Raw genomic sequence first — 24,282 nt, 5'->3', positions numbered from 1 at the left:
ACCAAATCTTGGATTTTTTTTAAGTGAAAAGGTCAACACAAGACGCAAGTGCTGAAGTATCAGACTAGTGGTTCTTGCCTCGTTCTCATTTTATTCTCAATCCAATAACTCTATAGAAATAATGCTTGGAAGTGTCTCTACCCCTGGGCAAGTGTAACGTTTTTTCAGAAAGTACCAATGTCTACTAGGGAAGTTAAAATGTGTATATTTGTGAAAATGCTGAATTTTTCTGCAGTTACCTGTTTACATGGAGGGGGAGAAGCAGGAGCCGGTACTTGCAGGGAGCTGGCTATCCATGAGTACTGGTTCCCACCTGTCCTGCCCCCCTTCACACACTGTTGCAGCAGCATGGGAGGGGACATCAGCTTCGCAGGAGCCAGCTGCCCACTTGCACCTGCTCCCATCTCCCCCCCCCCCCCCGCCCCGCCCCAGATACAGAGGCAGTGGGTATGGGGACCTGTGTGTAAACCAGGGTTAACCAATAAGCCCAAGCTCATTGGTTAACTGTGTATTTGAGTACACGTTAACATCCCTAATACCTTGTGTAATTTTACTAAAACGAAAACCATTGCAAACATTACATGCAAACATTACATACCTAAACAGAGATCAGCACAATACTGTTTCTAAGAGTTCCAGTGCCTCTGCTGCAGAGAGACCTTCCACAAACTACAAAATTAAAGTTGACCAATCTTGTCAGTTTTTCCTGCATTTTTTTTCAGAACTGTTGGAAACTAAAGCTGCCAGTCAGATCAATTTGATAAATATACAATGTATTTTCCTCTTGTTTGACCAGCCCTGAAAGTATCATCTTTTATATAACATGTTAAAAAAAAATTGACTGACAGTATGTCATTTACATACAGAACAGAACATTTAAATTGATGGAAATGTGGCTTTATTTTGAGGGGCACTGCCTGTCTGTTTTTTTTTGGGGGGGGGGGGGGTTAGCAGTCTGAGTCTTCATTCAGCCTAGTGGGTAGCAGGCCAAGGTCTTTGGAGCCTTATCCATAAATAATTTGCTCCAAAGCCCCTTTTATTCAGGAAAAAGTAACACAAGAATGCCATTCTAAATACTACAAGCTAAAGCTGAACACAGAGGTCTAACCCACAAATGTTCACCCTTATAGTGTAAATTTTTACCAACAACTAGGACATTTGTCTGAGGCGGTGGCTACAAACATTTGTTCTTGTTTAACTACAGCAGTTTTGAAAGCTACATCCCTAGCGAAGGTGGCTCAAGTTTGTGTGTAGACAAGACCTAAGTGAGATACTGTAGGGTAGGTTTTTTTTTTTTAAATAAACTATTGCAGTGGTTTTCAAACTTTGAGATACTGTGACATCCCCCCTCTCCCCCCAAGTTGATTGAAACCCCCTGGGAGGTCTGGACCCACAGTTTGAGAAACGCAGAACTATTGTATTCACTGTAGGACTACAGTCCCAACACCACCTGGAAATACCTGAGCACTTAAAACTTCATTTTAACAATTAGCTTAAGGCAGCAGGACAATATTAATGACTCCTGAGTCACCTGAAAAAGTGTTGCCTTTTTTTGATGTCTCATATCCACTTCAAAGTCCGTATCTCCTCTATCCCTTCTGAATGTCAACTGAACCATCTTTGAGCATTCCACATCTAGTCAAGACTGCCATTCCACATCTAGACTTCAAGTTTGGTTTGCTTTTCCTGTTACATCACATCTCTACCTTCCACTCTATACAAATTGCAGCTGCTGAAGTAAATTTTCACTGTCCTAGCCTCATCCCTATCTCCCTTGCAAATCCCATCATTGCCTTACTACTGAACAAGTTAAATTCTCAACTGCAAAGCACCACACAACTTCACTCACATGCTGATCAACAGCTCCTTACCTGACTCTGTATTCTCCAATAGCTCTATTTTTTAGAATACTTTTTCTATTCTGTTAATCTAAAAACACCCTCACTTCCCTCTACTCCTTGAAAGCCATTTTCTTCATGAAACTTTCCAGGGCTGATCACCTCATTTGTCAGCACCTCTATGCTTTCTGGCAGGTAAACTGTTCTGTGCATATTTGTCCAAGTTACACTAAATTCCTTAGGGCAGAGATCTTGTACTGAGCTATTTTACAAAGCATAATATTAAATATTACATTTATTTCAAAGTGGCTGTAATTGGAAGTGGAGTACATTTTAAGAGAAGCTTATCTCCTCTTTCCAACTTTTTGGTTTTGGTTGTAATTATGTGACAAAAGATACCTCAAAAGAGAAACTAATCGCATTACAATCTTTCAAGACCAAGTTAAATAGTACCTTGGCCTCTGTAAGCAGAAGGCACTAATCCAGTGTATTATATAAACCCTTTCTGATTTTCCCATATTCAAATATACAGTGCAGCACTCCTGGTATGTTACTTATAATTGCTTTATTTTCTGCTCGTTAGTTCTTTACCAACACTACAACCATATTGAGAACACAAAATTCCTGTTTACCGTAGTCAGGGAGATGAAAATCTACAGACTCATTCACTTACCAGACAAGATTAATACCATTCAGAAATGTATTCCAGTTTACTCTGTAAATTCATATGAACACAGAAGTTGATGCACTTAAAATTCAGATTTTTTTTAATTATCAGAATTCTTACAGATTGTAACTTTAACCTGCAAGCTATAATTACTTGCATTGCTCCCCAAGACCCCCCTGCTTTTTATGAAGACATTTTGAAAATGAAGCTTCTATTTTTGTTCAGTAGCAAAGGTCATTTATTTCTGAATTATCTGCCACAAAAGTTTGTGACTTAAGAATTTTTTCCCCAGAACAAAACATTTAAGAATTCAAGAGTATAATTAAATTTATTCATTTTACCTACACAACAGAATATCTAAAGTAACAAAATTACCAAAGAAATACAAAATTGTGAATTCAATTTAATGTAAAAACCTAGTGAAATTTAAACTTGCCCCAAAGTGTTTGAAGAGAAAGAATACAGTGAACACTTTAGACTGAAAGTGAAAAAAAAAAAAAAAAATCAACTTTTCATTTTGATTGAGATGTTTAAGAAAATTTGAAAACTTAGAGTTTCAAGTCTTCCAGTTTAGGCATTTACCTTGTGCTTGACTTAATTTTTGTTCCAGAAGAAAAGAGTTGTACCCTGGGTGTTTGGTTTTAATACCTTTACACTACCACACTATTTTACCAATTACGTTAAATTAAATGAAGAATTTCTAGATTTTAATAGAAAGTAGAGCAACAATTTAGTAAGGACTTTTTAAATGAATACTTCGTTTCCCTTTCAGAATTATGATTTAAAGTAAATTAACTTGCCTTGCTTTTTTAATGTACTTTTTCCTTTTACAAAATTGTTTCTGAATCATTGCTATCTTTCCTAGTATCATCCAAAACCCTTTCATTGCCACTGCAACAGACAAAGACTGTCTGTCCCCTCTTTTGGGCCATATTCTAAGCATTTTTCTTCAAGGGATTTCTAAGCATTAGTTTTTTAGGAAATAAACTTCAATTTTTATCTCCCCATAGATCTTTGGTAAGAGCTCCATAATACACTGTACTTAACATGCAGAATCAACACTGTGGAAATGTAGTGTAATGCCCCAATCTAAGGTAAAACTTACACCCTCAAAAAAACCCGAAACATTTTTCTAGTTTTGTAGTTACATTCCTAGAATTCCCCAGTTGAGTTTACTCCTTGAGGAAATCTGAAATTAATCCTTAAGGCTGAATAAAACCCAGCTGCCTTTTTTTCCCCCCCTGCACCCTGTATTAATACTTGATTGAAATTAAATCTGAACTTTCAACCTGGATGGGTTTGAGTTTTGCTTTTGCCACAACTTGCTAGTCAGAAACATCTGAAAAAGTGTACTATGGAAGTGAGCTGCTTGTATCTTTAAGAACTACATATGGAAGTTTACATTCATAGTCATATGCTCACTCTTTACACCCCACCCTTATTAGTAATTACTCGATGGATTTAAATTCAGACATTCAACAGTTCCTTTCATACAGAATTACAGTAACATTAAAAAAACAGAGGGACAAATGTTCAGAAATTTATGAGTTACACTGTGATCTTGTAAAAACTAAGTTGTGGACATCCTCAAAAGCCAATTACTCAAATGTTAAAATGATTCATTTCAGGTAAAGTTTAGAACTGAGCTTGCTTATTCAAGTGATCATGATATGGAAACAAGTGGAGAGGTTTTTGCAGCTGATAGAAAGATTCATGTTTTCTAAAAAACATGAGACTTTCAAATTTTGGAAAAGGAAATGTCTCAAGATTAACAAATGCATCTTTGCTTTACTGTAAGAGAAGCAAGACAGATTGATTTTTGCCTAATGGTAAGTTAAAGTAAAAACAAGGAGTAATGTTTACACCTTACTGAAACATTTTCTGGAAAAAAAGCTATCTGCACAGTGAGGAGACTGACAAACTAGTTAAGATTGCAGCTAAGCATCGTTAACCTTGCAATGCAAGACATAGGAACTGTGAGTAGAGTATAACTTGAAACTATTACATCATTCACATTTTATTCATTATATGCTTGCTATGCAATATGGGGAATTTATTTGCATCCCTACTCATGCATGATGTATGGTTCAGAACTTCACAGCTGACATTTCAATGCAGTTCTTAGTTACCTAGTTAACATTACCTTGATATGCACTTTGAACATTACAATGGTATTCTCATTGCCACTGTAGGCAAGGTTTTATTTACCATGTCTGAAAAGACAGATTTAAAGTTACTATTTAGTTACAGATTAAGGACTTTTTTTAAAAAAATACTTTTTTTTAAAAAGTCCTCAATATAAAAAGACAGACTGCAGTTTGATTTTAAGCAATAATTTTCAGTTTACTGATGGAACAGACCTATCAACATATTCTGCATGAATGCAAAATGAAGCAATCTACAGCAAGTGATAAAGAAAAAAAATCCAAAAAAGTAGAACCAGAAAGCATACATTGAAAATGGTTATTCCCCCCTCCCACTCCCAAAAAAAGAATCAAACCGTTATAAGGGCTATCAAGAGAGGAAAAATATTACTTAGCAAATCTACAGTGTGTCTTTCACCGTTTGCTGGAAGTCTGCCATAGCATCTAGTGCTTGTGTTCGTGTCACATTTGGAGATTATAGCATCCTAATGCCAAGCAAGAAGAGTTAAAACAGGAATCCAGTCAGCAAATAGAAGGAAACTGGAGAAGTGATCATAATAATCCTATGGATGCTTGGTTTTACTTTTTCGGTAGAGAATCATTCTTCTAGGAAACCAGGCAGGCTATTGTTTTAATTCTCTGAAGACTAAGTAGTTACTGTTATCATTAGGATTTATAATTGGACGTTAACCATGTCAGCCCTTCATAGAGTCCATCCCCTGTGGTAGCACAGGAGGGCTGCACGTACCAATTCCTATCCCTGATCCGGGTGAGGCCCAGTTTCTCCTGAATTTCATGGGGTTTCATAGCATCCGGCAGGTCCTGCTTGTTGGCGAAGATGAGGATGATGGCGTCCCGCATCTCCCGGTCGTTGATAATGCGGTGCAGCTCCTGGCGGGCCTCGTCGATGCGGTCGCGGTCGGCACAGTCCACCACGAAGATTAACCCCTGCGTGCCCGTGTAGTAGTGCCGCCACAGGGGGCGGATCTTGTCCTGGCCCCCGACATCCCACACGTTGAACTTGACGTTTTTGTAAGTCACCGTCTCCACGTTGAAGCCGACGGTGGGGATGGTGGTGACCGACTGGCCCAGCTTCAGTTTGTACAGGATGGTGGTTTTCCCGGCCGCGTCCAGCCCCAGCATCAGGATCCGCATCTCCTTGTTGCCGAAGATCTTGGACAGCACCTTGCCCATCTCGGCGGCATCCACGGGGCCCTGGGGCAGAGCAGAACCCGAGGCGGCTGACACGTGCCGCTGCGGGGCGGGCGGAAGCGCCGGGAGATCGGCCGGAGGGGCACGACCCCCGCCGCCTCGCCTCGCCGCCCGCGAGCGAGCTACGGGCCTAGCCCGCGACCCAGCAGGGACGGGGCAGGCCGCTCCCCCGCCTCAGGGAGACCCGGGAAGCGCCCGCCCCGGTGCGGGCCCAGCCTCCCGCCCTTCGCCGCCGGGCCCCGGGCAGCCCCGCCCGGCTCCGTCCTTCGCTCCGAGCGGCGGCCCCTCAGCTCATGGATGCCGGCGGCGCCCGCCCGCCTGCCCAGGGGCCGGAGAGAGGCGGTGAGCGGCTGCCGCGAGCGGGCCCGGCCCCGCCAGCCAAGTACCTCAGCCGCTGCCGCTCCCCTCGCGCGGCCAACCCAGCACCGCCGGAAAAGGCGCCGCGCGAGCCCACCTTCACTTCCCCTCGGCCGGGAGCGCGCCTGCGCACGGGGCTCTGCGCCGCAAGCCCCGCCCCTTAAGCGGGGCGAACCGCGCACGCGCACAGCCGGATCCGTCCGCCCGGGCAGGAAGGGCTTGTCGAAGAAAAGGCTCCCCTCCCGCTCCGGGATGACACGGCGCATGCGCCGCGCCAAACGCGTCCGCAAGGAAATCGACCTCGCCGTGCCGCATGCGCGTGGCAGCCCCACCCAGGGCTCCGCTTGGCGAACAAGTGCGCTTGAATTTCTCCCGCCTCAGAGCTGCGCATGTGCAGTGACGTGACATGCCCTCGCGCGCGCGCCCATGAGGAGGCCCGCCGCGGTCTGACAGTGCGCATGCGCCGTCAGAGCACACCCGGCACGCAAGGGAGCGGCCACTGTAGAATCCCGCCTAATTTGCCCGGCATACGATTTGCGCATGCGCTGGCGAGCCACCCGCGAGCCTTATTTCCGCCTTGTCATGGGCGCGCATGCCCAATAACATCCCCCACCCAACCGGTAAGGAGGATGGATCCCCGGGCTCGAGCTGCGCATGCGGGTGGCCATGGGGCGTGTCTCCTATGAGGCGAGGCGCCGGGCGATCACACGTCAGCACAAGCGCGCGGGCGTGACGCGAACGCTGCCTCTGGAAGGGGCGGGCCCTGGCGGCAGAGGGCGTGTCTGCGCGGGAGGGGGCGGGGAGCCCTGGTGATAAAGGGCCCCCCCATGTGGGGGAGGGGTGATGAGAGCCTGGCACGTCTGCCCGGGGGCGGGGCTCCACAGGGGGGCGGGGCTTGACCTGAGCCTGGGGCTGCCCGTGGGTGAGGCCTGGCCTGGCCTTTGGGGCAGGTCCCTGTGGGGGCGGGGCAGCCCATGCAGAGAGCAGCCTAGTGCCCCCCCCCCCCCCCCCCCCGCCCCGGTTCTGCGCCTCGAGGGGCGAGGCCACGTGGCATTCACAGAGGGGGCTGGGGAAGGGGTGGAAGCGACTGCTCGACTTTCGGTAAGCATAGGTTTACCGATATCGACTAGTCCCTCAACTAGTTGCTTCCCCCCCCCCACTGCCTTGCTGCCGGCTTAAAAGCCGGTTCCCCCCCTGCACCGTCTCCACAGGGGAGGCAGAGGGTCCCGGCTGGCGCCCAGGCTAGATCTACATTGGCATGATCTTGCGCAAATACTCTTTAGCACAAGAGTTCTTGCGTTAAAGTGTTTGCGCAAGAGAGCGTCTACTCTGGCATGTGCCTTTGCACAAGAGCATCCGTGCCAGTGTAGACGCTCTCTTGCGCAGGAAAGCACCAATGGCCATGCTAGCCATCAGGCTTTCTTGCGCAAGAAATTCATGTTGCCTGTCTACACTGGCCTCTTGCACAAGAACAGTTGCGCAAAAGGGCTTATTCTTGAGCAGGAGCATCACAGTTCTTGCACAAGAAGCACTGATTTCATACATTAGAATGTCAGTGTTCTTGCGCAAGAACTCCCCGCCGGTGTAGACAGCATGTTTTTGCGCAAAAGCGGCTGCTTTGGCACAAGATCGCGCCAATGTAGACACAGCCCCCAGTCTCAGATGCTGAGCCCTTGTTTTTTAAATGTATTAAGAGCCTGCCTGTTCTTAATTCATTTAAAAGGCAGAGCAGCAGCGGGGTTAGCTCCTGGGGCCCAGAGCTAACCTCACTGCAGCTCCTCTGCTTATTGACTAATCAGCTAGTCGATGGAAATTTCATCAACTAGTCAATTAGTTGATTAAACTAAATTTAGCATCCCTAGTTTGTAAACCACACTCCATGGGGGGGGGCAGGGTGCCCTTGCAGCAGCTTGGGACAGCTGAGAAAGCAGGTCACAGCAGGGGCTTTTGCAAAAGAATGCATCGATTCAGCACATTTCTGCCAGCTGAGGCCCTTGTGATGCACTGATTGGAAGTATAAATCCAGGCCCGTACACAGGAATTTCAGGGGGGGAGAGGGTGCATTTTTTGTAAATGTAGACCGCAAGGGTGTGAATGCACTCCCCATGCTCCCCCAACTAAGCGGGGAAATCAGCCCCAGCCTTCCCCTGGCCGGCCAAAGCATGGGTGGGGAGGCTCGGGGGGTGCCGCTCCTGCTTTCTCTTGGGCGCCCCGAGCATGCTTACTTGGGGGACCATGGAGGGTTCCTTTCACACCATTCTCACACACACACACACACACACCCGTGTATGGGCCTGAAATGTGCCCACTCTGGCAAATCCGCTGGGGAGGGAACCAGCAGTCAGTCAAGCCCTGGACTGTGTTGATAGCTGGGAAAGTGAGGGGCAATGTGAGTAAGTGACTCCAGAATACAAACGTGGAAAAATACAACCCTGTCTCAATGCTTATTATGCAGATAGTTGATACAAACCTTCAGGCAGCCACCTGACTGAATGTGAAGTTCACATTACACATGAAATATATGGTCAGTCTTTATATAATTGACTGAATTGCAAACAATAAATAGTAGTATTAGAAGTAAAAGTCTAACATAATCAGTCATAATCATAGTGGACTCAAGATTACCCCAAAAATATATTCACTTGTAAAGAGTTGTGTCAAGTATCTCAATGCAGATTTAAAAAGTCTTCTCGGGTCCCTGAGAATTCCCAGCGAGTTACTAAGGAGTCTGCAGAAGTCAGTACAGGCAGTTCCCGAGTTACGCGGATCCGACTTATGTCGGATCCGCAGTTACGAACGGGGCTTTTCTCGCCCCGGAGGACGGGAGCGGCGGGATGCCCAGATGCGCCGCGGTCCGCTGCCCCCGTCCTCCGGGGCGAGAAAAGCTGCTCCCCGTCTCCCTGGTCTGCAGGGAGACGAGCAAAGCCTTGGAGCACGCCCGCAGCGGGACAGCCCGGGCGCGCTTGAGCTGTCCCACTGCGGGCGTGCTCCGTGGCTTTGCTCCCGTCTCCCTGGTCTGCTGGGGGGGCGGGTGCAGCTAGTGCCCCCCCCAGCAGACCTGGCTTTTCTTGCCTACCCCTGGGGTAGAGCAGCTGGGGGCTGCCGGGTTGGTCCCGCAGCGCCGCTCCGGACCAACCCGGCAGCACCCCAGCTGCTCTGCCCCAGGCGTCCTGATTCAGCCGCTGCTGGTCAGTTTCAGCAGTGTCTGAATCAGGACTCCTGGGGCAGAGCAGCTGGGGTGCTGCTGGGTTGCTCCAGTAGCGCCAAGGAGCCGCGCTACTGGAGCAATCCAGCAGCACCCCAGCTGCTCTGCCCCAGGCGTCCCCAAGTCAGCCGCTGCTGAAACTAACCAGCGGCTGACTACAGGAAGCCCGAGGCAGAGTTGCTCTGTCCCAGGCTTCCTGGAATCAGCCGCTGATCAGTTTCAGCAGCAGCTGACTTGGGGATGCCTGGGGTTCTTAAGTTGAATCTGTATGTAAGTCAGAACTGGCGTCCAGATTCAGTCGCGGTTGAAACTGATCAGTTTCAGCAGCGGCTGACGCCAGTTCTGACTTACATACAGATTCAACTTAAGGACAAACCTACAGTCCCTATCTTGTACGTAACCCGGGGACTGCCTGTATTTTAAAAATTAGCATTGACAGACAATGTGCCATTTAATTAGATAACCATTGGTGTGCACTTGTCAGAATTTGCAAGAGGTGTCTGTCTGTTGGAGACAGGATATTGGTACACTGACTATATGTCCTGATTTTTCCAGCACTGTCCCGAATTTAAATGCTCTGTCCCGGTGCCCCATCAAGTAGTGAAATATCGCAGACAGCCCCGCCGGACATTTCACTACTAACTTGATGGGGACATCGTCACAGCACAGCAGCCTCCTTCCCCTCGCCCCTAGCAGGTTGTGTAGGGCAGCAGGGCCAGCTTCCAGTGGCGCACAGCCCCTCCCTGTCCTGCTCCCCTTCCTCCGCCTGCTGGACCACCTCTGCCACACGGGATCCTGGTCCAGCGGCACCGCCTCCTCCTCCGGGAGCCCAGCTGGGGGCGCTGCGGGTGGGGCGCAGTTGGGCTCAGCAGGTGATGGGGCTGGAGCAGGGAGGAGGGGGCACATGTGGTGCTATTTTTAGTACCGCAGTCTGGGTCCCTGTGGGCAGCCCCCAGCTCCAGTTGGAGTCAAGTGGCAGCTGCATGAGGCACGTTACAGCTGGGGCGCTTCACCAGGACAAGGCTCATGCAGCTGTCGATTGATTCCAGCTGGAACCAGGCAGCCCACAGGGACTAGACTGCAGCGCTAAAAATAGCACCACGGGTGGCCTCTGCTCCAGTCTCGGCGAGCAGTCCTGCCCTGGGGGTTTCTGGGGCTGGACTGCAGGCTTCAGCCTCGCAAACTGCTTTCTGGAAGGCAGAAGATGAGGGATGGGGCAGAGGGAGAACTAAGGGAAAAGGGGGTGAGAAGAGAAAGGGACTTGTGCTGAGAGAAGTGGGGACCAGGGCAGGAGAAGAAAGGGAAAGGCACCAAGAGGCAGGGTGGAGGAGAGACAAATGCCAGGGGGCCAAGAGGAGACAATGAGGAAAAGGGTGGGGGGGAGGGGAGGTGTCAGTGGGGGTGGGAGAGGGGAGGGGATAAGGTGTGCTGGGAGAGAAAGGGGGAGGGGCAAGAGAGAGGAAGAGGAGAGGGGAGGAGTGGGTGCCTGGAGAAGAGGGGTTGAAATGAGTGGGCATGAGGAAGGCAGGGGATGGAGCAAGTCATGTGTGCGGGCACAGAGGGGTGTGAGGAGAACTGGGGCAGAGGGTGCTGAGGGGGTGGGCACCAGGGAGAAAGAGGGCATGGAGAGGAGGGGCAGTGAGGGAAGTGGGAGGCATTCGGAAGGTGCAGGGATAAGGGAAGGTGCAGGTGCCAGGGGATTGTGGAGTGAAGCAGAAGGGTATACACGTGGAGGGGAGGGACGGGCGCCAGAGGAGAGAGGCAGGACAGGTGGGTAGAAGGAAATGTTAGGAGAGAGGATGGGAAGTGGTAGCTACAGATGATCACAGTGGGCTAGAGGGAGTGGACACAGGGGGAAGAGAAGGGCTGGTGCAGGCGAGGGGCGCAGGTCCCCAAAGGGCTGAGGGGAGTGAGAAGGGCAGGAGCCAGGACAGCAGAGGAGGGAGAGAGGTGGGGGGCAGCAGGCACCAGAGGAGCAGATGGGGTGATGGGAGGGGAGGAGACATGGCAGCAACGGGTAATGGGAGAGGTTTATAAGATATTTATTAATAACTTGGGTGCCACAGTGGCACATCCAAACAAGCACACATGGAGAAAAATCTCAATCTCTCTCTCTCTCTCTCTCTCTCTCTCTCTCTCTGTATATATATATATAAGATTTTCCTGCCAGGCAACAGAATGACATCATCAGTCTCTCATGTTCTCTGGCCGTGAAAGCCGACGGGCGAGGGGGTTGGAGTGTAGTGAGCAGGGGGCGCAGCCCACTAGTAAGACTATTAAATGTATTTTAAATCTCAATTTGTCATGTAACCATGCATGATTCTTCCTCTGAATCATCATAGTCATCACTTGGCACTACAAATGTAGGTCATTACTTAATGTTGCTTTTCTTTCCATCTAAACCAGGGCTGGGCAAAATATGATCTGCTTGCCGGATTCCTCCCGCCAGAGCCTCAGCTGATTACCTGCCTGCCCCGCTCCTGCTCAGCACTCTGGAAAGTCAGCTGCAGGGCCATGTGTGTGTTTCTGAATGTTGAGAGCCTGGAAGGAGGGGAGACAGGCATCTCGTGCTGCTCCCACCCCTAGTAGCTCCCATTGGCGGGTTTCTGGCCAATAGCAGCTTCCAGTTTGCAGGACAGGCAGCATGTGGAGTGTCCCTCCTCCCTCATCCCCCGGGCTTACAGCATTCAGTTCAGGGCAGTAAACATGGCCCCTGCAGCTCCCTTGAGCAGTACAGGACATGGAAGGCAGGGACCCTGGCTAGGAAATCTGCTGAGCTGCTGGCTGGGAGTCAGGTGACGTCTTCCAGCTAAAGCCTGTCTCTAGCACCCCAGCCTCTCCCTCCCCCAACCCTCTGTCCTCCTTTCTGTCCCCCTACCCCATGTAACCCAAACCCTTCCGCACCCCTGCTCCAGTCCCCATACACCTTCCCAGACCCTGCATCCCCTTCTACACTTCCTCCCTCTCCCCAAATGGTAAAGTGACTCAAACCTCTGGGGCTGTGTCTAGACTGGCCAGTTTTTCTGGAAAATCAGCCGCTTTTCCGGAAAAACTTGCCAGCTGTCTACACTGGCCGCTTGAATTTCCGCAAAAGCACTGACTTCCTACTGTAAGAAATCAGTGCTTCTTGCGGAAATACTATGCTGCTCCTGTGCGGGCAAAAGTCCCTTTTGCGCAAAAATTTTGTGCAAAAGGGCCAGTGTAGACAGCTCAGATTTGGTTTCCGCAAAAAAGCCCAGATCGTGAAAATGGCGATTGGGGCTTTTTTGCGGAAAAGCGCGTCTAGATTGGCCACGGACGCTTTTCCGCAAAAAGTGCTTTTGCAGAAAAGCATCCGTGCCAATCTAGATGCTCTGTTCCGAAAATGCTTTTAACGGAAAACTTTTCCGTTAAAAGCATTTCTGGAAAATTATGCCAGTCTAGACATAGCCTGGGTGCTCCAAGAAGCATCATATTGGTCATTTTAGCCTAATAAATATGAATTTACTAGAAGGCTAAGATGGTTGGAGGAGGAGAAGTAAGAGGATATAAGAGTTGTTGGGAGTAACACAGAAGGATGGGATAACAGGTGGAGTGAGCACATAAAGGTGGAGGTGGTACAGATAAGATTAGAGGACGTATTGCAAAACACTTCAGCAAATCATGACATATATAAATAGCAACTGTAATACAGTACTTAGATCAGTAGGAATGTGAAATCCTCAGGTCACAACCCCCTCTCAGATCTTGCACCCCGATCTGCTGTCCCTGGCACAAACCAAATCCCAGCACCCCTGCCCCAGGTTACAATCCCCTCCCATACCATGCACCCTGTCCTGCACTCCTGCCCCATGTCACTACCTCCTCCCAGGCCCTGCACTCCCTCTTACACCCCTCTCCCAGGCCAGAATCCTCTCCTGCACCCATGGGTGGTCAGTGCAGCTGGGACTGGGGGAGGCAGCCCCGTCCGCTCTACTAAGGCCCCATCCCCACCATAGCGAGGGGAGGAGAAGGAGCGGTGCACTGAACACACATGTGCCTCCTACCACCACAGGGAGGGGAAGAGCACGCGCCCCAGCCTTAGCAATACTTGGGGTTATGAAATCCTCACATGTCTCTTGCTTCGTTATTATGCTTTCCATCTCTCTGTTGTTTATCTACATGACTCTGGTTTTTGGATTGTTTCTTTCTACTGTATAATTAATTTTGCTGAGTGTAAACCAATTTAAGTGGCGAGATATAATGGGTAAGATAATATCTTAGAGTTTATCTATCCATCTTTATCTGTCAATGATTGAGTTTGGATTGGTCCTGCTTTGGGCAGAGGGCTGGACTCAATGACTCCTGAGGTCTCTTCCAGCCCTGGGATTCTGTGATCCCTGAATCCATCCGTGTGTCTGCAAGAACTACTACACGATAAGAGCTAGGACCACCACATTTAGTAGGCAGCTTCCTCGTATCCTAACTTCAAGCAAGGTCAGGGTTTGGTTGTGCCAGGAAAATGGGACATGCCTGCAACGGGTCTATTTTCTATGACATAGAAAGGGAGGGGGGCTGATTGGAGGAGAGCTATATGCAGATTGATAGCAAGCATGGTGGACACCAGACTGCAAAATGACCTCTGGGGCAGCAAGAGAGTGGGCTGCTGGGGACCAGGCTCCACATGGACAGCAACCAGAGACAGTCCCACTGTCCCTGCAGTCACAGCCCCCCAATAACACCCCCAAGGCAGGGCAGCACAACCCAGACCCATACAGGAGAGGTCACCCCAAGGAGAGGTTGGGGCTGGACTCCTGGGGCTGGACTCCTGGGGCTGGCTCTGGTCTGCAGTGGCCCCCCACCAGCCTGCAGCTGGTCCACAGAGCAGGGACCTCCAGCCTCAAACTGCCCCCCCCCCATCATGCAGCTGATCAGGGTGGCACAGCTTTGGGTGCTCCCCTCGTGCCTGGTCCCAGACCAGCTGCAGGATGGGAAGGAGCCCCTGGAGGCTGGGGCCAGCCACTGGAGCCCTGCCCCTCCCCGGACTAGTTGCAGGGTGGGAGGGAGCAGGTGGAGGCCAGGGACAGCCTGTGCAGCACCAGTCATTCCTCGCGCAATTTAGAAGTCAGGCCCTGCCTCCAACCTGGCCTCTGAAAAGAGTCACCATCTGGGGAGCACAGCCGACCCACTGCCAGAGCAGTGCAGCCCTTGCTGCCCCTGGTAGCCCCAGCACCCTGCCCTGCCCTGAGCCCCCACCTCCTGCCCTGAACCCCTTAACCCTCCCAGTGCCACCCTCACTCCTGGACCCCCACCCACTCCCCTGAGTTGCCCACCCCTGCCCTATCTCCAGCCCCCACACCGAAAGTCCTGGCCTGACTTCTGCACCCTCTCCCCCGACCCCGAGCGCCCCAAGCACACCAAACCCTGAGCCCCACACCCCTGTCATCAGTCCAGCACCCTCTATCCCCTGCCCTGAGACACTCCCCCCCACCTCCCTGTATAGTCATTTCAATAACACATCTCTGTTTCCCTTTTCATTTTAAAAATAACAAACATTACTGCGGGTGAGGGCCCAAGCAACCCTGCTGCATCTGCTGCTGTTAGGACTGGCTAGGTCCATTTCAGTAGAATGATGGTTAAGGGCTACCTGAAAATATTGCTGTGTACACTGGGGACAAACAGGAAGGGGGGGGGGGCTGGAAGGTCCATGCTTGCCGGAAGCAAACCCCAAACACATCCAATTCTGTGCCTCTCCGGACTGTGGGTGTTGCTGTCTCTGTCCAGTGGGAAGGGCAGGGAAGGGGTGACGGGACAGGCCCTCCAAGGCAGCACATAGGACTGACATCAGCGATCTTGCAGGGAGCTGCCTGTTTGCAGAGGGCTTGGGACAGGAACTTCTGGTCGCATGACTAATACTACTGACCTGCTGCCACTGCCGGTCCCTCCCCCACAGGCATTGGCACCGTGGCCACCCCCATGGTACCTGACCCCTCTGCAGCCACACGTGGGCCATGGCCAGCTCCCCAGCTGGGATCCCAGCGCCACAAGCAAGGCCTGGGCTCGGCCAGCCGGGGGCGGGCTGCTGGGGTGTGGTGCAGCCCAGCCCCTGCAATTCAGCCTCCTCCGCATCCCCAGCGCCGGCCGGGGAGTCTACACCGGCTCTGCAGCCAACAGCATCTTGGAGCCCCCGCCTGGCCACACGGAGCGGCCGCGGGCGGCGGGGCACACGGCAGCTGCGAGGCCCCGGCCCACGCGGGGAGAACCCCAGACCCGCCCGTGCGCGGCAGGGGGCGGAGGCGGGTCCGGTCCCGCAGGCCGGGGCTGCCCCCTGCTGGGCTGAGCAGGTGTCTGGGCTCCATGGTCCGTCGATGGGTGATTTGTGCGAAGTTCGGGGTCCCCGGGGGGCCGAGGAGCCGGGTCCCAAAGGGGGAGGGTTAAAGATCCCGCGCGCCTGGGACTCGCTGCGGTGGCCGCGCCGGAGCCAGGCCCGGTCCGTGTTGATGCGGCCCCGCGCCCCGTTCCCTGGGTGCGGGCTGAGCCCGAAGAGCCGCGTCCGGTCACAGCCTGGACTTGCAAAGCCCCATTAGCGCCCGCTCCGCGCCAGGCGCCGGTTCCCTCCGACCTGGCCCGGCCCAGCGCGCCGCAGCGGAGTGTGAAGGTGGAAGCGGGGAGAGGGAAACCCAGCCGGGCCCCGTGGCGGGGGCCTGTGATCCCAGCGCCCGGGAGGCTGAGGCCGGCGGATCCCTTGAGCTCGGGAGTTCTGGGCTGCAGGGGGCTGTGCCGAGCGGGTGTCCGCACCGAGGGCGGCATCGACATGGGGGTCCCTGGGGAGCCGGGGGTCCCCAGGTTGCCTAAGGAGGAGCGAACCGGCCCAGGTCGGGAACGGAGCAGGTCAAAGCTCCCGTGCCGCTCAGCGGGGGGATGGCGCCTGCGAACAGCCCCTGCAGCGGAGACAGGGAGACCCGGCCTCTTTTGTTGGGGAGGGGAGCACCCCACGATGGGGATCCGCAGTTGGGGGGGACTCCACACCACATGCCCTAAATGGGAGGAGCGGGGCACCGCCCCCCAGAAGTCCTGGATGAGGGTTAACGCGAAGAGCGCGCAGCTCTTTGGCCCCGCGGACAACACGGGGCCCCCACCCCTCCGGGATCTTGTACGGGAGGACACGGGCACTCGCCCACCACGGATCCTGGATGCGGGGGAAGCGAGGTTCGCCCATCTGCTCCATTCGCGGGGGGGGGGCCCACGGAACATACAGAGACCCCGAGGGGGGTCGCAGGTGCCCCACAGCCTCCACTATAACGAGGACAGCCAGGACCCCAGACGCGCACTGGATCCCTGAAGGGGCCAGACCTAGACACCCCACACGGGGTTTCGTTAATGGCGGCGCATCGCCCCCACGCAGCTGGGATTGTCGTGTGCTGGGGCGACAGGGCCTCCCACAAACACGGGGTCAGGTGCTGGTAGGGAGGGAAACACCGCAGAGAAGCCTCTGACCTGTTCCGACACGCCGCGTGGCCTGCCAGACAAGATCCCACGTGCGTGGGTGGCCCCGTGTTTCCCTCCAAGAGGTACGTGGGGTTCCCGTTACCGCCCCCACAGGAGCTGAGGTGGAGCGGTGCCCCCTGTTCCCAGGCAGGACATTCGGTGCTTGGTGTGCGGATGTCCCCTAGCGCTGGAAGATGCCTGGTGCTGGGGTGTCTCCCTCCCCCCTCATTCAGGATCCTCATCGTGGGGTGCTCCCCTCCCTTGGGGCATAAAAGGAGGCCGGGTCTCCCTGTCTCGCCCAGGCTGCGCTGCAGGGGCTGTTCGCAGGCGCCATCCCCCCGCTGAGCGGCACGGGAGCTTTGACCTGCTCCGTTCCCGACCTGGGCCGGTTCGCCCCTCCTTAGGCAACCTGGGGACCCCCGGCTCCCCAGGGACCCCCATGTCGATGCCGCCCTCGGTCGGACACCCGCTCGGCACAGCCCCCTGCAGCCCAGAACTCCCGAGCTCAAGGGATCCGCCGGCCTCAGCCTCCCGGGCGCTGGGATCACAGGCCCCCGCCACGGGGCCCGGCTGGCAGCGCTCGCTCCCAGATCAGCCTCAAACGCTGCGGCGCGGGCTGGGCGCTGGCCGGGGGGGGGGGGGGCAGCGGGACCCGGGCGGACGCGCTGGCGAGGGACACGCGGGCTGCGAACGCGGACAGGGCCGATGCTCCGGCCCACACAGGCCGAATCGCTCCCGGGCGGGGGCCGCTGGAGTCTCCGCGCCGCTCACAGCGGAGGATCCGCAGCAGCAGCGCCCGGAGACTCTGCGCCCTCGTGTCGGGCCGCTCGCGGGGCTCCCCCGGCCGGCGCGGCGGGTCTGACAGCCGCAGCCCACACGAGGCCGGGGAAGGACACGCGTGTTCCTGGCTCCTGGTGCCGCGCGGTGGGGGGGGCTCCCCAGCGGTGAACACGCTCCCCGGCCTGGTTTCCCCTGTTCCCCGTTCAGGGTCCGGGTGGGGGGGGTCCGGGTGGGCGGGCGCGCTCGTGCCCCAGAGACACGAGTAAGTGGGGGCCGCTGCCCCCCCCCCGATCTCAGGTAGGCGGTGCCCCCAGCCCCTCGTTTGCAACTCAGAAGAAGGTGACGTCAGAGCTTCCCCCGGAAAGCTGCAGCCGGAGCTGGGAACAGGGGCGCGCGGTTCGGATCCCGGTCCCAGCTCCGGCTGCCGCGCGCTGACCGGCCCATGAAGGGGGAGACGCAAACTTGGCCCGTTCCCTGCTGCCCCCGCCTGGCCGCAGGGAGCCGCCGCGGGCAGGGCTGCAGAGCGGAGCTGCGGGGCCCAGGCCAGGCGGACCCCAGACCCGCCCGTGCGCGGCAGGGGGCTGAGGCGGGTCCCTCTCGCAGTCCAGGGGCTGCCCCCTGCTGGGCTGCGCTGGTATCGGGGCGAAATTGTGCCGGTGCAGCGCACTGGGGGTGATGAATTTCTGCGAAGTTCGGGGTCCCCGGGGGGCCGAGGAGCCGGGTCCCAAAGGGGGAGGGTTAAAGATCCCGCGCGCCTGGGACTCGCTGCGGTGGCCGCGCCGGAGCCAGGCCCGGTCCGTGTTGATGCGGCCCCGCGCCCCGTTCCCTGGGTGCGGGCTGAGCCCGAAGAGCCGCGTCCGGTCACAGCCTGGACTTGCAAAGCCCCATTAGCGCCCGCTCCGCGCCAGGCGCCGGTTCCCTCCGGCCCGGCCCGGCCCAGCGCGCGGCAGCGGGGTGTGAAGGTGGAAGCGGGGGGAGGAAAACCCAGCCGGGCCCCGTGGCGGGGGCCTGTGATCCCAGCGCCCGGGAGGCTGAGGCCGGCGGATCCCTTGAGCTCGGGAGTTCTGGGCTGCAGGGGGCTGTGCCGAGCGGGTGTCCGACCGAGGGCGGCATCGACATGGGGGTCCCTGGGGAGCCGGGGGTCCCCAGGTTGCCTAAGGAGGGGCGAACCGGCCCAGGTCGGGAACGGAGCAGGTCAAAGCTCCCGTGCCGCTCAGCGGGGGGATGGCGCCTGTGAACAGCCCCTGCGGCGCAGCCTGGGCGAGACAGGGAGACCCGGCCTCCTTTTATGCAGCCCTCACTGCAGAGCCTTGGGGGAGGATAATGGAGGCCAAACACACAGCTGGGATCAGCAATTGGAGCAGCGGGGGTGCCCATTTACCAGGGATTCTAAAGGGGAGCAGGGCCCTGCACACTAGATGGGCTGGAGCGCTTGATCCCATCACTATGAAGTGTTGGTTTTTTCTGTAACTCACTCTGCTACCCCCTGAAGCTCTTGAGGGATTTAGGTTTGTTTAGTCTGCAGAAGCGAAGAGTGAGGGGGGATTTGACAGCAGCCTTCAACTGCCTGAAGGGGGGTTCCAAGGAGGCTGGAGAGAGGCTGTTCTCAGTGGTGGCAGGTGGCAGAACAGGAGCAATGGGCTCAAGTTGCAGTGGGGGAGATGTAGGTTGGATCTTAGGAAAAACTATTTCACCAGGAGGGTGTTGAAGCGCTGGGATGGGTTCTCTAGGGAGGTGGTGGAATCTCAGTCTCAGCTTCACAAAGCCCTGGCGGGGTTGACTTAGTTGGGTTGGTCCTGCCTCGAGCAGGGGGCTGGACTTGATGACTCCTGAGGTCTCTTCCCGCCCTGGTATTCTCTGATTCTATGTGTGCAGGTTTTAGAGGGAGAAACTTGAGTTGCGACCCCCTCTGTGCCCATCCAGGATAGTTGGGGTCTGTTCGTGCTTTGAAGATCCCTGACACCTGAGTGCCTCCCCCACCCCCATTGCCGGTCCCCATTGTGGGGATGCCCCATTACCCACATGGGGCTCTTTATAAAGAGAGGCCGGGTCTCACTCAGGGGCTGTTCACAGACAGCATCCCACTACTGAGCGGCACGGGAGCTTTGACCTGCTCTGCTCCCAACCTGGGCCGGTTCGCCCCTCCTGACTGACTGCGTTTACCCCAGGCTCCAGCTTCCAGCCCTGCTAGTGCAGTCTGGGCACTGGCCAAAGTGGCCGCCAGGGAGCTGGGCCACGTTCGGCCTCCACACGGTCACTGCTGGGAAGTTTGAGGGCCGGGGAGAGGGGAACCGGGTCAGAATGGGACAGGTCAGAGCTCTGGGCGGGGCGCACTGAGAGCGGGGCGCGCCTCGGACTGGCTGGGGCTGAGCCATGTCCGGTGTCACAGCCAGGACTTGCCACGTCCTACTAGCACCAGCTCCGTGCCAGCCCCCGGTTCCATCCGGCCCGGCCCCGCGCGGACTCCAGAGTGTGAAGGTGGAGGTGGGAAAGGAGACACCCAGCCGATCCCCGTGGCTGATGCTTGTTGAGGGCGATTATTAAGCGCTGGACGGACAGGAGCTATCACAGGCCTTGGGATCACGTCCTCGAAGGAAGGCAAATATCACAGGGTAGTAGCCGATCTATTCCATCATGCCCAGCACTCAATCCTACCCCCACCCCTCCCTGCCCTGCACCCCCCTTCCCTCCCAGAGCCCTGTCCTCACTCCTGCACCCCCACCCATGTGGACAGGGGGTGGGAGCTCAGGCACATGGGTGGGGGTGCAGGACTGAGGGCAGGGCTCTGGGAGGGAAGTGGGGTTCAGGGCGGGGGCTGGAGGGAGTTGGATTGAGCGCAGGGAATGATGGAACAGACCAGCTGCTTCTCTGCTATGTTTGGCTTCCTCCTAGGACCTGACACCAGCGTGTGGCTTCCGCTGTACCCCAACCCTTAACCCTTCCCGCTGGGCGGGTGCGATGGCCCCGTTAAACATCTCTGGAAGTTGGGTTCCTCCATCTTTCCCCAACGGGAAGAGTCTTATGGATGCGGGATTTCTCCAGGCTGCTAAGGCTCCCTGGTGCCCCCTCCCCCTTTATAATAGCGGAGGGAGGGGGGAGTCCCACCCATCAGAGATCGCTGTTGCATGGATGCCCCGGTTCCTCCCCATTAACATGGGCCACGAGGCACATATGGAAGCTCCCATACTACGCATGGACTGGCTGCCCTGCGTGGCTTGCCGCGCCCCCCATTCAGGATCCGGCTCGTGCGGGTGCCGCTTACACCCCGTACATCATCTCTGGTAGGTCGGTACCACTGTGACCCCCCCGGGAGCCCTGCTGTGCGGGGCCTCAGTTCTCCATGTCAAGGTCCTGCTGCCTCCCTTCTATTTCAGGCCTCTCATACAATCCTAGAGCTGGAAGAGACCTCAGGAGTCAAGTCCAGCCCCCTGCACAAGGCAGGACCAACCCAACTAAATCAACCCAGCCAGGGCTTTGTCAAGCCGAGACTTAAACACCTCTAAGGATGGAGATTCCACCACCTCCCTAGGGAGCCCATCCCAGTGCTTCCCACCCTCCTAGGGAAAGAGTTTTTCCTAATATCCAACCTACAACTCCCCCACTGCAACTTGAGACCATTTGTGATGATGCGTTGGGGTTTTCCCGTCTCCTGCACCCCCGAAATGGCACCAACAGACTCCACCAGCCAGTAGAATAGAGGGAGTTTATGGCTTCTCCAGGATACAGCACAGCACAGATGTAATTCTGGTTACAGGAACTGGGGCTAAGAGGCCTCAATGCCCCCCCCCCAAAGATGGGGGGTGGCTGGGCCCAACAATCCCAGCCCCCTCCCCTGCTTCCCAGACAGAAACTAACCAACTCTCCTCCAGCCCTGCCCCCAGCCAGGGGCGGCATCCACCTTCCTTTGTTTCTCTCCCTAGGGGGTAGCTGGTCAGACAGGTTGAGAGACCCCTTGTGACGTAGTGGGGGTACCTGGCTGGTTTCTATGCTGCTGGCTCTGGGGGAACCCCCACTGGCTCCCGTGGGTACCACGACCCAGCAAAACAGGATGAGTCACTATGCAAACCAGTGGCCAGACACCCCCCATGGAGAGGAACAAAGGAAGGTGGAATGCTGCCTTGGCTGGGGGGCAGGGCTGGAAGTGAGTGAGTTGGTTGCTGGCGGTCGGAGGGCATGGAGGAGAGCCTAGGAGAAGGAGCTGGAGTTTAGGGGCCCAGTCTCCCCCATCTCAAGGGGGCCTGAGGCATCCTAGCCCAGTTCCTGTGACCAGATTACATCTGTGCTGCGCTGTGCTGGAGGAGCAATAAACCACCCTCAATTCCACTGGCTGGTGCAGTCTGTTTGTGCCATTTCGGGGTGCAGGAGATGGGGAACCCCCAACGCGCCGTCACACTGGTGTCAGAAGTGGGATGCACTGCACCCCGTGGATGAAGCTCCCAGCGGCAAGCGACAAGGCGCAGTAGAAGCAAGAGCCCTGGAGCCAGGCGTGCTGGAGACAGAGCGAAGCGGTTCCTGGGAATCGTGGGGCGCTGCAGCACTAGACTGGTGAGTCTGCACCGAGGGGCCCAGCGGGCAGATGGCCTACGCCCGACTCTTGAAGGCAGAGCTGGTGGGGCTGTGCAGAGAGAGGGGCTTGCCTGTGCGGAAAGCAACCAAGGCCCAGCTGATTACCCAGCTGGAAGAGAATGACCAGCCACGGGGCCAGGATCTTGTCCCCAGGGGAAGCAGCCAGACCCCACCTGAGAGTGTGTCAGGCTCAGAGAGGGGGAGGAGCGCTGGAACCCACCGGAGAGATGAGACAGCGTCTCCCGGGAGGCCTGCAAGCCGTAGCCCATCTAGGGCAGGGGCCAGCCCAGCGGAGCTGCGGCGGCTGGAGATCCAGCTGCGGGTCAGGGAATTGGAAGTAGAGGACCGAGAGAAGGAGCGCCAGGACCGAGAGAGGGAGCGCCAGGACCGAGAGAGGCAGCGGCAGCATGAGCTGGCCATGGCAGAGCGGCGAACCGGCGGGGCACCGGCTGCGCCAAGTGCGGATGGGCCCCAGGGTCCCAGGACTGCCAGACGCTTGGAGAGGCTCGTGGTGGCCCAATTGAAGGACATGGGTGACATAGACGGGTTCCTCAGTGCCTTTGAGAGGGCCTGTGGACTGCAACGGGTCCCCCCAGCTGACTGGCTGCAGGAGCTCATCCCCGCACTGAGCCAGGAGGCGGCCGGAGTGCTCAGTCAGCTGGAGGACCTACAGCCAGGGGATTACAACCGAGTCAAGGAGGCCCTGCTGCACAAGTTCGGGCTGACCCCCGAGATGTACAGGAAGAAGTTCCGGGGGGTACAGAAAGGGCCACGGGAGACCTATGTGGACCTGGCCTCCCGCCTGGCGCAATACTGCCGCAAGTGGGTGTCTGGAGTCGGAGCCCAGACCGCAGAGGAGCTGCTCAAGCTAGTCATGATGGAGCAGTTCTATGAAGCGTGCCCACCCAAACTGAGGCTGTGGCTCAAGGACCGGAGACCAGAGAACCCCCAGGAGGCCGGGAGACTGGCGGACGAGTTCACGGAGAGCCGGTCCGGGTGTGAACGGGAGTCCCGGAGAGAGAGGGAACCGCGCAGAGACCGGATCTCGGCTGAGCGACGGAGGGAGTCAACTACGGGGCGAGACCAAGGAACAGGTCATCTGTGCCCCAGAGAACCAGCCAGGACCGGGACAGAGACAGCCCAAAGCCTAACTTGCCATCGCTGTGGGCAAAAAGGCCACAAGAGGGCTCAGTGCACCAGGTCCCAGGACCGGGGACTTTCCAGGGTTAACTGGCTGGGGCGGGAGGAAGGGCAGGCTGCCCCAGAGGCAAGGGCTGGCAGGCAAACCTCAGCTCAGAGAGAGGGGAAGGATGCTCTGTGCACCTCCCCTGGGAGGTCTGATTCTCAGGAGGCGGATTTCTCCGTGTACCGGGTGGGGGCAGGACGGCCCCTGCGGAGCGAGTGCCTCATACCCCTGGAGGTGGATGGTAGGAAGGTGACGGGCTTCTGGGACACGGGGGCGGAGGTGACTCTGGCCCGATCCGACATAGTGGCCCCGGAGCGGATACTACCCCACGCGCAGCTGACCCTGAAGGGCATAGATGGGTCCCCGTTTAAGGTGCCTGTAGCCCGGGTGCATCTGAAATGGGGGGCGAAGGAAGGCCTCAAGGAAGTGGGGGTGCACCCGCACTTGCCCACCGAGGTGCTGATGGGGAATGACCTAGAGGAGTGGCCCCATGAATCCCAGCGGGCTCTAGTCACTACCTGGAGCCAGAGCCAGCGGGGGGCTGACAACGTAGGTCCAGGGAAGGACTCCTGGCAGCGTCCTCAGGGTCCCATCCCAGTGGACACGGGGTCCAGCCAGGCTGGGACTCCGGACCTAGGCAAAGGTGGGGGACAGGTCCCGATCCCTGCCTCAGCAGCTGAATTCCAGGCTGAGGTGCAGGCAGACCCCTCCTTGCAGAGGCTGAGGGACCAGGCTGGCCTCCATGCAGCTCAGCCCCGGGGGAGAGGTGGCCAGGAGAGATTCCTGCGGGAGCGTGGGCTCCTGTTCCGTGAGTGGCTCCCCCCGAGGAAGGTGAGGGCATGGGGTGTCCAGCGGCAGCTGGTCGTCCCCCGAAAGTATCG

The 24,282-nt window shown here is 56.0% G+C and overlaps 1 protein-coding gene across 3 annotated transcripts in view; it reads right to left on the bottom strand.

Annotated features, from left to right (window-relative positions):
* Positions 1-2,388: 2,388 nt before the first annotated feature.
* Positions 2,389-24,282, bottom strand: part of ARF6 (ARF GTPase 6) — a 202,436-nt gene continuing 180,542 nt past the window's right edge. Inside the window, exons 1-2 of one of the 3 annotated variants that reach the window (XM_075926155.1) lie at positions 6,248-6,486; positions 2,389-5,864 (exon numbers count right to left, since the gene is read on the bottom strand). In XM_075926155.1, the coding sequence (XP_075782270.1) occupies positions 5,316-5,864; positions 6,248-6,484 (786 nt within the window). In that variant the 5' untranslated portion in view covers positions 6,485-6,486 and the 3' untranslated portion in view covers positions 2,389-5,315. Of the gene's footprint in view, positions 6,035-6,247; positions 6,487-24,282 lie in introns of those variants that run through there. The other 2 variants (XM_075926157.1, XM_075926156.1) reach the window with 2 other exon arrangements.

The sequence above is a fragment of the Pelodiscus sinensis genome, chromosome 4 (genome assembly GCF_049634645.1).
Source record: "Pelodiscus sinensis isolate JC-2024 chromosome 4, ASM4963464v1, whole genome shotgun sequence".
Classification (NCBI taxonomy): domain Eukaryota; kingdom Metazoa; phylum Chordata; order Testudines; family Trionychidae; genus Pelodiscus; species Pelodiscus sinensis.
The sequence above is the reverse complement of the archived record's forward strand: the minus strand, read 5'-3'. Positions and strand labels throughout refer to the sequence as shown.